Source organism: Lepidochelys olivacea, assembly GCF_965140295.1.
Source record: "Lepidochelys olivacea isolate rLepOli2 genome assembly, chromosome: 9".
In the NCBI taxonomy this organism is placed as follows: Eukaryota; Metazoa; Chordata; order Testudines; family Cheloniidae; genus Lepidochelys; species Lepidochelys olivacea.
Genome location: NC_140419.1, coordinates 61,171,339 through 61,186,682, shown reverse-complemented (window position 1 = coordinate 61,186,682; position 15,344 = coordinate 61,171,339). Strand labels below are relative to the sequence as shown.

Sequence of the window (15,344 nt, the reverse complement as noted above, 5' to 3'; positions counted from 1 at the left end):
CTGCCCTCGCCTCAGTCAGCTCTGGGCCCGCCTCTCCGATGCTCTGGGCACGGGGGCCGCACCGGGGCTCAGAGCAGAGCGACCCAGCCACGGGGCCATCAGGCGACACCCCTCTAGCCATGGGACCCCCCCCTCAGCCACGGGCCCGCGGGGCGAGACCCCAGCCACAGAGCGGCCGGGAACATGCTGGCTCACATCAGGGCAATCCAGGCACAGGCCCGCTGGGTGAGACCCCAGGCACAGGCTGCTGCCACGAGGCAGCAACGGCCCTCACCGCCCCAGCACTGATTGCAAAGCCCAGCTACAACCATGGAGGCTCTAGAACTCTGCCAAATGCGCCTGCCCTGCCACTTACAGCAATGCTAAGGAGCCTGTCTCTGCCCTGCAGAAATGGGGGTGGCCGCTGAGTGATTCCAGGGCACGGCCTGTGAAATGCTGGGTTCCTACAGCAGGATTTGTTACCAACCTCAGAGTCTCTCCCTACCGCCTCAGTTAAGCTGCCTTTTGGGTTTGCATAGTTAATAGGAATGAAATGCTTGATAAGCCTGCTCTGAAATGAGAACCAAATTGCAGATACTGGCTCAGCTGTTCAAACCCCAGACAGCCCTGGTGATGACTTGTGGAAATATTTGCAGTTATTACCAAATAAAAACACTGCTACATCCTATCCAGAGAGTCCTGACAAATTATTCCCTGGTTCAGTCACAAAATCATCTCTATCTTATTCAAGTAAGTAGGAAGGAGTGAAATTAGTTTTTATCACTGTAGGCTAAAGTGTTCCTGGAACCACCAATCCCCCAAGGTGGTTTTTTTTTTTTAATGGTGTGAGAAGATGTAAAAGGTGAAAGAGTGGACAGGTATGTCAGGGAAGCTCTTCCTGGTGTGGAGACTTTACAAACAGGCAGCTGGATCTCCACCCTGCTCTCTTTGGCTGCCTCTTTTCCTGCTGTTGCATCAGCTCCTGCTCTGGGATAGATTCCTTTTCTTAAGCTGCAGCAGCCTCTCTTTCTGCAGCCAGTAGTTCTCCCTCTCCAGGTTGCCTTTGTCTTTGTCACCATGCCTAGGGAGTGCTGTGCTGGGTTTGAAATGCAGATTTTGAACAGGGAGGTAGGTAGTTAACTATTGCAACAGCTTTCTGAGGGATTCTCCAAGCACTTGGAGAGTGACTATTTTTCCAAAACATGTACTCTAATACAACCACTAGTTGTGGGGGCTGATGGAGGAATTTCTATAGCCTGTGTTATGTAGAAGGACAAACTAGATGACTATAGTGGTCCCTCCTGGTATTAAAATTAATGAACCATCTTGGTCTGGTTCTATAGTTATTTTGTAATGTGGCTGGAAACCTCAAACCTCCCCCTGCAAAAAAATGGTTTAGAGGTTGGCTTATGCCCTGATTCACAAGAGTTTAACTCCCTTCCAAACCACTGCATTATTTGAGACCCTCACCACTCTAACTTTGGCTAGTCTTGCTATGCAACACTGCTAAGCTCTTGGCCTCCATGGTACCTCCTAATGCTGCTGCCATTCCCTTGCTGAGTGCTCATTACAGATGGAGATGCATCCTGTATGTCCAGGGATCCTGATGACAGTTGCAAGGCACATTGTTTTAGGAAGATAAACTGTTGGGAAGCCCAGTGGTGTCACACGAGTCAATGAGCTCGCAGAAGTGGACAGGCAGGAGGGCTGTCCTGAAATAAATCATCCACATGCCATTGGGATGAGTGGGACAGTTCCTGTCCCTCGTAGTTACATCTTCAGTGGCTTGTGCACATGAGGAAGTCATGGCTTGGTGGGACTGTGAGATCACAAGAAACTCCCCTTTCCCCTCTCCCCACCCCTCTTCTCCTGCCTGTTACTTATTGGTGACTGGCAGGATACTGAGGTCACAGGTACTTGGCAGAGAGGCTGGCCCTTGCTCAAGAAGCAGAGCAGTTGTTTGTGACTGGCCTTGAATTGTGAATCCGAACCCTGAAGCCATACTGAACAACCCCATATCACTGGCTTGTGATCACTGCACCATCCACACCCAAGCTGGTAGAAAAATGGCAGAACCTTTCATTGCAAATTGACTCAGGCCCATGAGGGAAATGACCAAACAGGGTCCTGACATGCAGCTTACTCAGTAAAACGAGGTTCTCCCACAGTGACCAGTCAGTGAACAACACCAATGGGACCATGTTAGTGGCTGAAGATGTACAAATGCAGGAGATAGCTCTGGCACTGAGAGCATGGGCCAAATCACTGCAGCCTAGCAGGTCACATCCTGCAGCTAGGTGCCTACTGATACTACACTGATCTGGGACACCCTGGTACACACACACACACCCTTGTGTTACACACACACGTGTGTGTGCGCATCACTGCCAGGCTCTGAAGTTTTTCACTGTGCTGTTTGAAATGTTACAGTCTCTCTCTCTCTCTAAATAGTTGTGGAAAGTTAGTTATTCATGATTGCGAGAGTGAGGGGCTGATAGCATGGACAAGAGCCAGTTACAGGCTGTACCACAGGAGGGTGCTATGCATGCTGCTCAGTGCACCTGAATCCTGGCCTCATAGCATCCCTGTAAGCGTAGTCTTGGGCTCCCAGAAAAGCTCTACCCTAACATCTGTCCTGAGATACAGCAGTGCGTATGTCCTCCAAACTGCAGCCAGTGCAAACACTGTCCAGGGCCACAGCACTCCCGCCTGTTTCCATCTTGGTCCTGTGACATGGTGTACCAGGCCTTCTCTGCCCCTGCTGGAGGCGTCGCTGCCCTGACACACCTACCCAAGGAGAATTGTCACCTAGGAAAGAGGGGCAGTGAGTTCAGAACTCCAAGTGGTCTCCTAGAACCAACAAGACTTGGTCCTCTGGTGGCTGAAAGGGCTGGGAGGAGGCAGTAGCCAATCAGGACCCATCAGGCAAGAGAAGAAGGCTTGCCTACTTCCTAAGGGAGAAGGCTGGGTCACTGGGTGGTGGTTGAGCAGATCAGCTGCCTGGTCTTACCCCAAAAGCACCTGGGTCAGGGCCTCAAAATCCAACAGCACCTTTGATTAAAGCGTGCAACAAACCATTTACTTTTGTTGTGCCATTAAAAGCTCAGGCGACTGTTTTTTAGCTGAATTTCAACTAGCTGATACTGCACTGATCTAACAGCACAAGACTAACACGTAGATGCCTGACTCCTGGTGATTTAGGCCAGGTTCCCACAAACCTTTGCTAATGCACCTCAATCCTGACTTGCAGCTCCTGTCATGGGGCCTCACAAATCTTTCCCAGTGCCTCTGACTCCCAGCCTGCTGTGCTCTCCCTGCCATTGAGTCTTTTTTGCACCTCTTATATTACTCAGAGTCCATTGTCTCTGCCTGAAGAGCCAGGAAGTCTTCCTGGGGTGCAAATTCTGTTGAGTGGTCTTCTCCCCCATTCGTTTAATTTGATGGCTTTGTTTCCCTTATACATAAACACACTTTAATTGTTCTTTGCCTGTAACCAAGCCTGTCAGAAAGGTAAATACACATTCACTTGTCTAGGGCAGGCTGGTTTTATTAAGAACATATTTTCAGCACACATCTATAACTCATGCACAACCCATACATACATCATGCAATGATGTGGGGACCAGTGTGTCACCAGTTTACATATCATACCTTACATGACACCTTTGGGATATATCTTATGATAAGAGTGTGTTGAGGCAATTAATGTGTTATACCAATAAAATAAAAACCAGCAGGATCTTATTAAAGGGGAAAAGGCAAAATGCCACATTTATTGTGAATACAGAATCATAGTAAGCAGTTAGTTATAGCTATAACATTCCATTCAACTTCATATTTATTCATACACACACACACACACACAGGTTCTACAAGGTTGTTATCATAGTTACCAGCCTCAAAGTTGCTCATGCCAAGCCACTGGCCAGGTGGCCTGGACATGAGGAGGGAGCAGGGCCTTGTCAGATGCTCATCTGATGCTCCTGGAAGTTGGTTTGCAGAATCAGACCCCAAAGTTCTCACTTTCTAGAGTCCCTTTTTATAGGAATTTCTTCGTATGCCAGTCTATGGGAATTGCTTCATCATGTTGTTGCTGAATCAATCAGCAGATGGCACATTCCTGATGGCTCTGTGCTGCCAGATGTTATCTTGTTCTTTGGTTCTCCCATCCTTGAGGCTGTTGGGTGGATTCCAGTCTGCCCTCTGGGGGTCCTCTGGTTATTTCCACTTGACGCCTTCTTCAGCCGATGGACACTGGATTCTTAGGCTGGCACCTCCCTGATCATTCAGTTATTATCTACACCAAGCATCCATCCACATACATCCTCTATCTCTATTTTAATCACAATTGTTAACAAAGCGAGATGAATACAACAAAAGGGAGGGAAGTCTCTGGGTGCTGTTTCTGTTGTTACAGAGTATTGCTTTGAGTCTCTCTCTGTGTGAGTAGCTACAAAGAATTGGTTTGAGAACAGACTCTGTCTTAGAATGTACTAACACAATTAGCAGCTTGCAAGTTTCACACAGAGAGGGAGAGAAACAGTACCAAAACCCAAGAGATCTCTTAACTAGTAAAAAGAAAAGGAGTACCTTAGAGACTAACCAATTTATTTGAGCATGAGCTTTCGTGAGCTACAGCTCACTTCATCGGATGAAGTGCATCATGCATCCGATGAAGTGAGCTGTAGCTCACGAAAGCTCATGCTCAAATAAATTGGTTAGTCTCTAAGGTGCCACAAGTACTCCTTTTCTTTTTGCGAATACAGACTAACACGGCTGTTACTCTGAAACCTCTTAACTAGTAATACCCTGGAATTTAAACTATGGGGAATCAAACTCATTTGTGATTTTAATACAGAACTTCTTTAATATGATCCAACAAATGTTATCAGGTTTGAGGTGAGTTACAGTATGGGGAACCCTCTGCTAGTTGTCATTGAGGGGTTCCTGGGGTCACAGAAGCCCGAGGATCAAGCAATCCCAGTCAGTTTGTCTCCTGCACGACTGGAGAATCCAGCATCAAGAGACAGAGCAGATGCTATGCTGCTGCATAGGCCTCAGGCGTTTCTTGGTACCAGGGGCCCTGGAACTAGGGGTGCAGTAGCACCCCCAGCTTGAAGAGGTTTTCCTGATATCCTGGGCTTACAGGTTTGTTTAATACCCTTCAGCACCCCCACTATACAAATTGTTCCAATGCCACTGCCTGGTAAGGAGAGATTTCCCTGCTGCTGCTGCTGTATCATTGAAGGGGTCAGCCTTAATAGCCCAGGCACCAGTACCAGGGTCGATAACCCTTGACTAGGGTTCTGGGCAGTGTCTCTTCACAGGGGATGCTTTGCCTTGTGCTCCTGCTTGTTTCCTGATGGACAATACAAGGGACTTTTACCTCCTAGAGTGGCTTGGCTCCTTTGAGGAATGTGGTCTGTGTTTCTTTCTCTGCACTGGACAAGGGGCTCAGGGCTGACTCTCCACAATGTCTGGAGGGTCACTCCTAACTGAGCTAGAGGTACTCCCTACCTGCCCGCAGCAGGAAGGTGTGACACTGGCAGACCAGGTGCCAGCTCAGGCCAAAGCCCCAGGACACCTCACTTGTGTATTAATATAGGTCAAAGTGATTGTTAAATGTATAAGATTGCAGTTGAAACGCCATGAAAACAAACGGGACGTTACTTGCATTGGTTTTACTTATCTGCATCCGGTTATAAGGTAGTAGCAAACGTTTACGTTGTGTATACGCCTGGAACTAAACAACCCAGCAAACAGGAAGACGCCTCGGTGGCGTAGGCGGGGACTCCGTGGGTGCCGCGGGGCTGCAGCATCCATGAGGAAAAATTAGCAGGTGCTCCACCCCCACCAGCAGCCAAGTTTCCCCCGCCTGAAAACCTTCGGACTGGGGTGGGGGAACCACTGACCCACAGAAAATACCAATCGCGGTCCACACAGCCCCGCGCCTCCTCTGCCCCCGCGCTTTTCCTCCCGCCCCCTTGCCAGGCCTCACCGTGGCTCTTCCCTTTGCGGCGGCCGAGAAGCGCCAATTGGCTGATGTTTCCGGCTCTCATTTGCATGCCGCGGCTGATAGGCTGGCGGGGCGGCCCCGCCCGGGGCAGGTCGGGAAGGCGGCGGGCATTTTGAATGGTCGCGCGGCGGCGGGCGACTCTCCGTCTCCCTTCAGCAGCGCGCCATGGCGGGGCCCGGCCCGGCGGGGCTCTACGAGAGGTGAGGCCGGGGTTGCCGGCAGGCTGGGCTGGCGTCAGCGCCGCGGGCTGCCCGGGCCGGGGCACTGCGTCTGCCCTGAGGCGCTGGGAGCGGCCCGTTTCCCTTGCTCCGCCTCAGTCTGGCGTGTGAGCAGGGACAGGGCTGGGGCCCGGCTGGGTTCGCCGCTGATCGGCCGCTGTGCGCGGGAGAGCCGACAGCCCCGCCGGTCCGCGGTGGGGCTCACGGAGCTCTACTGCCATCTCCTGTCGTACGGAGGGGAAACGGAGGCACGGAGCGGCTACTTGCCGGAGGCCACCCAGCCGCGGAACCTGGCATGGTCCCGGGCCAGTGCTCCTTCCGCTGGGAGGCGGGGCTGGTCTGTGATTGGTCACAGAAATCCCACCCCTGCTCTATGTCCCAAACCCTGACTGCTTTGTGGCCGGCTGGTGTGGCACCTTCTCCCCGCCCCTTCCCTCCAACACTTCCTCCTTCCCGTCCTGAGCCATGAGCTGGCCCTGCAGAAACCAGTGACCTGTCTGAAGTTGCTTCTTGCTGCCTCCTTGTTTTGTGCTGCTGTGCACACACGTCTGTCACAGACTATTACTGGAGGGCCTCATGCTACCTGGTTATGTAGCCTAAACTGCACACTGGGCTGGGCCCCTCACTCCCTCTCCCCACCCCCAGCTGGGACTCCTGCACCTGCTTCAGCCAGGCTTCCCCAGCCATTTGTTACCTTCATTCCCTGCACCCCAGCTCATATAACAAGTAGGGCTCCCCGTCCCCCTGCAGCAGGGTAGGGCTCCACTAATCCCAGCACACAAGGAAGGGGCAACTTCAAAGGTGACAGCCCCACCCCTAAACCCCCAACTTCCTCTGCTACATCACATATTCCCCAACCTCTCCTGTCTTCTCCCCTCCTACTTCCCCAGTCCTTCACCTGAGCCCCCCAACTCCTCTTCCCTCCTCTCCCACCCATTCCCATTTATCTACCTGCCATAATACTCCCATTGCTTACTACAGACCCAAACCCCTCTTCCCACATACTCGTGCATCCCTAATCACCGTCCCCTCCCAGTGACCATTTGGGAGTATTCTGCTGTACTTAGATTACATTTCCACAAAATAGAAATCGCCCTTTGATGGAGGCAGACTAGAGCAGTATGCCTGCTTTTTTTCACTTCAGATATTACTCTGGGTTGGATTTGAAGAACAGTGTGTGGGGTGGTGCACAGATTTGATAACTACAACATATCCTTACAGACAACCAGGTCCTGTGATATGGAAATGGATTTCCTCTTTGCACATGTTCACTAATTCTGTAGGTGTGTAAATGGGCATGGGAGCTGTAGTGTGCAAGAGTGGAGGCGCAAACTTTTTCAAATAACGTTTTGTTTGACCACCCCCCCCCCAGGCTGTTGGGTGCCATGTGCTCTGTTGGGGTACCCTCAAGTGTTTTTGACCCTGGTGTGGTGATCTGAGCCCTGGTTTTGATCTCTATCTGTGGGCAAAAAAAGTTGACAGACTGTGTCAACTTTAAGAAAAGCTGTTTTGTTTTTGGTTTTGGTTTTTCCTTAGCGATCTCTGGGTCAAATGCCCCCAAATTTGGATAATTGATTGTATCCTGTGCCCCCCAAGAGGAACACTAAATTTCAAGGCAATCCGATTAACTGTGTGGAGTTTAGAGCACTTAAACAGTCAAGCTTTTAAACAGAAAGCTGGTCTTCACCTTAACTATGGCAGAGTAGCTGTTCTGCTATAATGAAGTTCTTGGGCAGTTAATATATTCAAATTGCTATACAAACATCAGACTTAATTATGTTAAAACAAATGGACTTATGCATGTTTGTGTTAATTGTTTGACTCCTGCAAACACTGCTCCTTTGTTTTGTGTTCTACAGGTATGTGACTCAGGCAAAAGAAGAGGCCAGGAATGGAAATCTGGAAGAGTCTCTTAAACTTTTCAACCTTGCAAATGAAATTCATCCCAGTGAAAAGCTGAGAAGCAGAATCAAAAGGCTTGAGGAAACACTTGCAGAGCTGGCACTTGCCACAGAGGAAGAGGAGGGATTCGTGGATGTATGTAACAGTGGTCTAATGATCTATGGAGAGATGCACAACAAACTCTTTGAGCATCAGAGAGAAGGCGTGGCCTTCCTATACAGTCTCTACCGTGATGGAAGGCAAGGAGGTATATTGGCAGATGACATGGGTTTGGGAAAGACTATCCAGATCATTGCACTCCTTTCTGGGATGTTTGATGCTGAACTCATACAGTTTGTACTGCTAGTCATGCCAACCACCCTTGTTAGCAACTGGATGAGAGAGTTTACTAAGTGGACTCCAGGACTGAGGGTGAAAGACTTTCATGGCACCAGCAAGACTGAGCGTAACAGAAAACTAGAGAGAATCCAAAGAAAGAATGGCATAGTGATCACAACATATCAAATGCTGATCAATAACTGGCAACAGCTTTCTAGCCTTAGTGGACGAGAATTTGTCTGGGACTATATTATTCTTGATGAAGCCCATAAAATTAAGTCCCCATCTGCTAAAACCACTAAATCTGTATATGCTATTCCTGCAAAAAATCGCATCCTCCTCACAGGGACACCAGTCCAAAATAATCTGCGTGAGATGTGGTCCTTGTTTGACTTTGCATGTCAGGGGTCCCTCCTAGGAACAGCGAAGACCTTTAAAATGGAATATGAGAATCCTATTACAAGGGCAAGGGAGAAAGATGCGACTCCAGGAGAGAAAACACTTGGACTTAAGATCTCTGAAAATCTAATGACCATTATAAAGCCATACTTTCTCCGAAGAACTAAAGAAGACATACAAAAGAAGTACAATTCTGACAAAGTTAAAACCCATCTTCCTGAAGATCAGAGTAAGAACATTGCTCCTGTAATGCCCTCTCTTACCAGGAAAAATGACTTCATTGTGTGGGTGTATTTAGCACCAGTTCAAGAAGAAATATACAGGAACTTTCTCTCTTTGGATCATGTGAAGGAGGTGTTAATGACAACACGGTCGCCTTTGGCTGAGCTGAATGTCTTAAAGAAACTATGTGATCACCCCAGGTTGTTGTCAGCACGAGCATGTAGCCAGCTTGGCTTGGAAGGAGGTGGTTACCCTGAGCAGGATGATGAGAATGAAGGGGGTGCATTTTCAGGAACTAACAAAATTGATCATCTCTCTGATGAGATTCTGATTCAAGAGTCTGGAAAATTGATGTTCCTCATGGGACTTCTAGAAAGGCTGCAAGAGGAGGGGCATAGAACTTTGGTATTTTCTCAATCAAGAAAAATGCTGGATATCTTGGAGCGCATTTTAACTCACAGACATTTTAGGACCATGCGTATTGATGGAACAGTGACACACTTAGTGGAACGAGAAAGGAGGATTGGTGTGTTTCAGAGTAATAAGGATTACTCTGTCTTCTTGCTTACTACACAAGTAGGTGGTGTTGGCATAACCTTAACGGCAGCTAGCAGAGTGGTGATCTTTGATCCCAGCTGGAATCCAGCTACTGATGCCCAAGCTGTGGACAGAGCTTATAGGATTGGACAAAAAGAAAATGTAGTAATTTATAGGCTGATTACCTGTGGTACAGTAGAAGAAAAAATATATAGGCGACAAGTCTTCAAGGATTCATTAATAAGACAAACTACTGGTGACAAAAAGAACCCATTTAGGTATTTCACTAAACAGGAATTAAGGGAGCTCTTTACGTTGGGAGACACTCGAACCTCTGCAACGCAGATTCAGCTGCAGTCCTTGCATGCCACCCAAAGAAAGACTGACTTGGAGCTGGATGAACATATTGCTTATCTGCACTCGCTGGAAATGTTTGGCATTTCGGATCATGACTTAATGTATACACGAGAAATAGCTCAAGAAGAACAGGCTGAAAATGAAGACGCTCATCGGTATATTCAACAAAGGGTACAGAAGGCCCAAGAGCTGGTCCAGTTAGAATCTCAGCTCAAAGACCAATTGATGGGGAGAATCAAAAGTGATACTGAGGGAGCATGGCTGAGACCAACAGTATCATCTTCACAACCAAAAAATAAATCACCAGAGTTTAACACAAATCACTTTATTTCACCACCTGTATTAGTTGAACCTGCAAATGATGAAGCTGTTGATCTTACAGAGGATGAAGATGTTGCTAATGTCAGTGCTAGAATGACAAGTTTGCTTATTGTGGATTCAGAGGAAGAGAAGTCTGCACAGGATGTGTCTAATATGGATGTTAATGAATTGCATACTAGCAGTAAGGTATTAAAACAATCCAATATACATGAACCTGAACAAAAACTTGATCCAAATTTTATACCTTCTTCCCTTGGAGTTTACTCATTTGTTAACAAAGAGAGTCATAGTCCTGAATCAAGAAGACACTCTCATCGCTCACAAAGCATAAACGATGTCCAAATTACCTCTTCGCTGTTTTCACAGCCTTCGTTTAATGGATCTGTCTTTGCCGATGATCCTAAAAGATACAGAAATGCAGAAATGTCACTTCAAACTCATGATCCTTATGACCCAGAAGATGATGGGAATGAAAATCCTGAGCTAGCTTCTCCAGGAGCATCCAAAAGTCTATTGAATGTCATGTCAGAATTCCCTAGTGGACTCCAGAAGTCTCATGTGAGTGAAGCCAGTTTGGAGGCTACATCTGTCGCATCTTCTCAGTATCAGGCTGACTTCAATCTTGTTTTGGAAGACTCTGAAGATGGACAGCAAGACGTCTCAAAAAGGGAAAAATTACTGGAGTACACAGAAAACACAGGCTTTCATCTCCAAGTAGGAAACCATGGTAGTTCTGCAATGAATTCTTGGGTAAGAGAAGATGATGACAACTTTGGGAATTCCTGTAATGTAGCCATGGATAACCTAAATGACTCTATACCAGTGAGTGAAGCCTTGATGGAAAGTGGTGATGACATGCCTATTGGCAAAAAGAAGGGGGCAAGAAGAATTGTTTCTGATAGTGAAGATGAAGATAATTCAGTCATGATTTTGGATGAAAATCCGCCTGAAAAAATGTCCTCTCCCTTAAACAGCCCTCTATGCCCATCTCTGATGGGGATTAGTTCATCTACTCCTAAATGTGATAAATCTATAGTAAACCCCATTTTTTCCCCAAGAGGAAACAAGTCTACAGCTTCTAGAAGATCTCTTATTATTGCAGTGTTGGACGAGGTTGAGGATATTGAAGAAACCATAGGAGCTCTCAGCCAAACAGAGGATAGTGATGAGGTACAAGAAGAACTTGTGGTAGAAGAAGCTGAAGAACATAGTGTGGAGCCTGAGGAAGAACCTATTGGAGAAACACTTGATACAGAAGGTACAACCAGTTATTTAGATGATACAGAATCTGTCATATCTGAGGCAGATGATATTGAGGAAGAGCCTCAAGAGGAATCGACTGGTGATCCTGAGCTGCTATCTGGTGAGCAAATGGACTGCTTTTCAAAGGAGAGTGCAGGCCAGAAAGATAATCTGACTATTGTAGATTCTCTTCATGCACCAGATAATTATGATGCCCTGATAGAGTGTGGGAAGAAACTGAAAGACAATGGAAAACTACAAGATGCATTGAACTGTTTCCTGCAAGCTCTTGACATAAAAAATGGAGATCCTGAAGTTATGCTTATAACTTTAAATTTGTATAAACAACTATCGCAGAGGTGAGGACTTGGTTACAAGTCAATTCCCAAAAGAACAATCGCAAACCCAATCTCACTTTTTCTGAGGGGAAGGACCCAAAAAAACCACCTTTTATCTAAGCTACCGAATTGACTTGGATAATGGACAAGATTTGACTTTTTTAAAAGGCTGGCACTGACAGAAGCTACAGTGAGGTGAGACTAAAACTACAAAAGAGACTTGGGAGGTAAACATACTCAATTTTTTTAAAGAGGATAGAGCAAATTTTACAATTGCATCTCTGAGCAAGGTATTGTTTCAAGAGCAGTTTGTAACTTCCACTTGGGTGCTGGAGAGAAGGGTATTTATTTTGCATGCAGTTCACAAAGGCAAAAAGTCACTAATTGTATGTTTAGAAAAATGTTTAAAGTTTAAAAAAAGAGAAACAATTACTTTCTATACTCCATGTCTGTCTTACTTGCAGTATACTAACTTGCCTCTGTGTTTTATACTTTTCCCTTCAAGTTTGGTCAATATATTTTGTCCCTCCGTAGACCAAGTGAAGAGGGAGGCTTGATTACTAAAGCATGGAAAACTGTTAGGCTTCACAGTTGCAGCCTATGTCGGTCATTGAGGCATCTGATTTAATGCTGGGAAACTACTGTTACTGCTGAGCCCCTGAACTGGGCTAGTACAAGGGTTCTATGGTACCCATTGCTACTCACTTGTGTCCCTGATGTTATGCCTCATTAACTATGTTAGGAGTGCTGTGTATCTGCCCCAAACTTCCCATGGGGGGATTACTGAACTTTTCATCTTGGCACAGACACCTGCAGAACAGTCAGGAGTAGCTTCAACCCATCCAGCTATTGCTGTGGATTTAAGTTGCCTTTCCTGGGAAGATAGGAGAGAGCAAAGCACTGCCACATTGGGAGCATCTGGTGGTGGGCGCAGGCTGGTACACTGTCTTGGTAGATGCTGCCTTGTCCTATGGCTACCCCTCTAGCTGTTGCGGAGGGGGGATGTGGGACAAGAGCTCTTTTCCTAAATCCTTGTAGCCAAAATACACGTTTGTTGTAATTGAGCTACATCCCTTTCCAGGGTTAGGCTCATGCTCTGACATGAACTTAAATGTGGGACTAGGCAACAATCTGCATGTCCCCTCCCACAAGAGGCTCAAATGAGGACAAGCCTCCTGGCTGCTGTGCCCCCTTGCAGTCTGTTTGGAAGATCAGATGTGCCTTCTCTCCATACCACATTAAGGGGGGCATCTGTCTGAGCGTAGTTACTAAAGAGTCATTCACTTGTTTATGGAATAAAAACAAGGAGTCCTTGTGGCATCTTAGAGACTAACACATTTATAGGGGCATGGGCCATAGCCCAGTTTTCAGCCTTTGCTTAGACAGACCAGCCCAACATCCAAGCAGGAGTTAACTTAAATTTCACTTGTGTGGACTGCATTTGTAGTTGTCTTGTGCTGTGAGACAATAGGTCTGTGACTTTTGCCAGAGATAGTGAGTAGCCATGCATCTTGATGATCAGTCTCTGAAAACTAGGCACAAAGATGTCCTAAGTTTGGTTGCCAGTTTCATAGATTCCAAGGCCAGCAGGGACCATTACGATCTGCTCTGATCTCCTGTATAACACAAGCCATAGACCTTCCCCAAACCAATTCCTAGAGCAGATCTTCTAGAAAAACATCCAATGTTGATTTAAATATTGTCAGTGATGGCGAATCCATGACCCTTGGTAAATTGTTCCAAATGGCTAAAAATTACACCTTATTTCCAGTCTGACCTAGTTTCTGACTCTGGAGTATTGACAAGGAAATTTAGCTGGGTTCTGGATGTCCTCGTTTCCTAAGAGAAGTGCTGTACAGCAGTGGCTCTCAACCTTTCCAGACTACTGTACACCTTTCAGGAGTCTGATTTGTCTTGCATACCTCAAGTTTCACCTCACTTAAAAACTACTTGCTTACAAAATCAGACCTAAAAAGACAGAAGTGTCACAGCACGGTGTTACTTAAAAATTGCTTACTTTCTCATTTCCACCATATAATTATAAAACAAAGTAATTGGAATATAGATATTGGACTTACATTTCAGTGTATAGTATGTAGAGCAGTATAAACAAGTCATTGTCTATATGAAATTTCTTTGTACTGATTTCGCTAGTGCTTCTTATGTAGCCTGTTATAAAACTAGGCCAATATCTATATGAATTGATGTACCCCCTGGAAGAACTGTGTACCGCTAGGGCAGGGGTCAGTAACCTATGGCACGCTTGCCAAAGACAGCACATGAGCTGATTAATGGCACGCTGCTGCCTGCTGTGTCCCCGGTGCTGGCCCCACTCAGCCTGCTGCCAAACTCAGGCCAGCAGTGTGCTGAGGGGGGCCGGTGGCCAGGACCCCGGCAGGCAGCAGCGTGCCATTAAAAATTCTGCCCGCTCCGGCCCACTCTTCACCCCCACCCCCACCCCACGACCCCATGGGGACAGGGTGAAGAAGCTTGGTTCTGCGGGCTACTGCTGCAGGGCAAGCAAGGTCCCCTCTCCCCCGCCTCTTCCCCTAGTATGCTGGGTTCTTGCCCCTCCTTCTCTCCCTCCCTGCCCTTGGTCAGCTGATGGCCCTTGCCAGAGAGGGGGAGAGAGGGAGGGGGAGAAGCGGAGTCAAGCACTCCCTGCTTCAGGGAGGAGGCAGGGCATATCCCCTCCAGCCCCCTGCTGTGAGCCGCTCTGGGCAGGGGGCTGGGATCACCCCCATGCCCCTAGCCCATGCCCCCTGCACCTCCCACGACCCCAGCCCTGACTCCAGCACCCCACACACATAGCCAGCCCCCCCACGCCCTGACTCCTGCACCCCCTCACATGCCCCCAGCTCTCTGCCCTGACTCCTGCACCCTCCACACTCCATGCCCTGACTCTTGCACCCCCCCACATTCCAACCCCCACCCTGAGCACCAAACGAGCTCTTGCACCAACTGGGAGCTGCCCAGGTAAGCACTCCACACCCAAACCTCCTGCCCCAACCCTGAGCCTCCTCCCTCATTCTAGGTCTTGGCCAGGTCCTACATCCCAGCCCTGTGCTCAGTGCACTCCCACCCTCTGCTCAGTGCAGAGAGAGAGGAAGAGAATGGGCTAGAACCAGGGAGAAGGTAGATACCCACTCTATGTAGGCAGGGCTGGGATCCCAAACCGGCGGCGGGCTGAGTGGCAGTGGGCTGAGCTGCTCAGCCCACTGCTGGTCTGGGGTCCCGGCTGCTGGCCCCCCTCAGCCCGCTGTCAGTCTGGGGTTCTGGCTGCCAGCCCCTTGCCAGCGGGGGTGCCGGCCACAGGCCCCACTCAGTCTGCTGCCAGCCTGGGTGAACGGAACCCCAGGCCGGCAGCAGGCTGAGCGGGCCGGCGGCATAAGATCAGCATTTTAATTTAATTTTAAATGAAGCTTCCTAAACATTTTGAAAACCTTGTTTACTTTACATATGACAATAGTTTAGTTCTATAATATATAGACTTAT

The 15,344-nt window shown here is 47.9% G+C and overlaps 1 protein-coding gene across 1 annotated transcript; it reads left to right on the top strand.

The window, feature by feature from the left end:
* The first annotated feature begins 4,652 nt into the window (after window positions 1-4,652).
* Window positions 4,653-13,855, top strand: ERCC6L (ERCC excision repair 6 like, spindle assembly checkpoint helicase). Its single transcript, XM_084638839.1, has 2 exons — window positions 4,653-6,195; window positions 8,073-13,855. The coding sequence occupies exons 1-2, from the start codon at window positions 6,161-6,163 to the stop codon at window positions 11,872-11,874; spliced, it is 3,837 nt and encodes a 1,278-aa protein (XP_084494965.1). The 5' UTR covers window positions 4,653-6,160; the 3' UTR covers window positions 11,875-13,855.
* The last annotated feature ends 1,489 nt before the right edge of the window (window positions 13,856-15,344 follow it).

Excerpts from the sequence above, each read along its gene's own strand:
- ERCC6L (XM_084638839.1), top strand. The coding sequence starts at position 6,161 with ATGGCGGGGCCCGGCCCGGCGGGGCTCTACGAGAG. Across the intron at positions 6,196-8,072 it reads CCGGCGGGGCTCTACGAGAG|GTATGTGACTCAGGCAAAAG; the intron begins GTGAGGCCGGGG and ends TGTGTTCTACAG.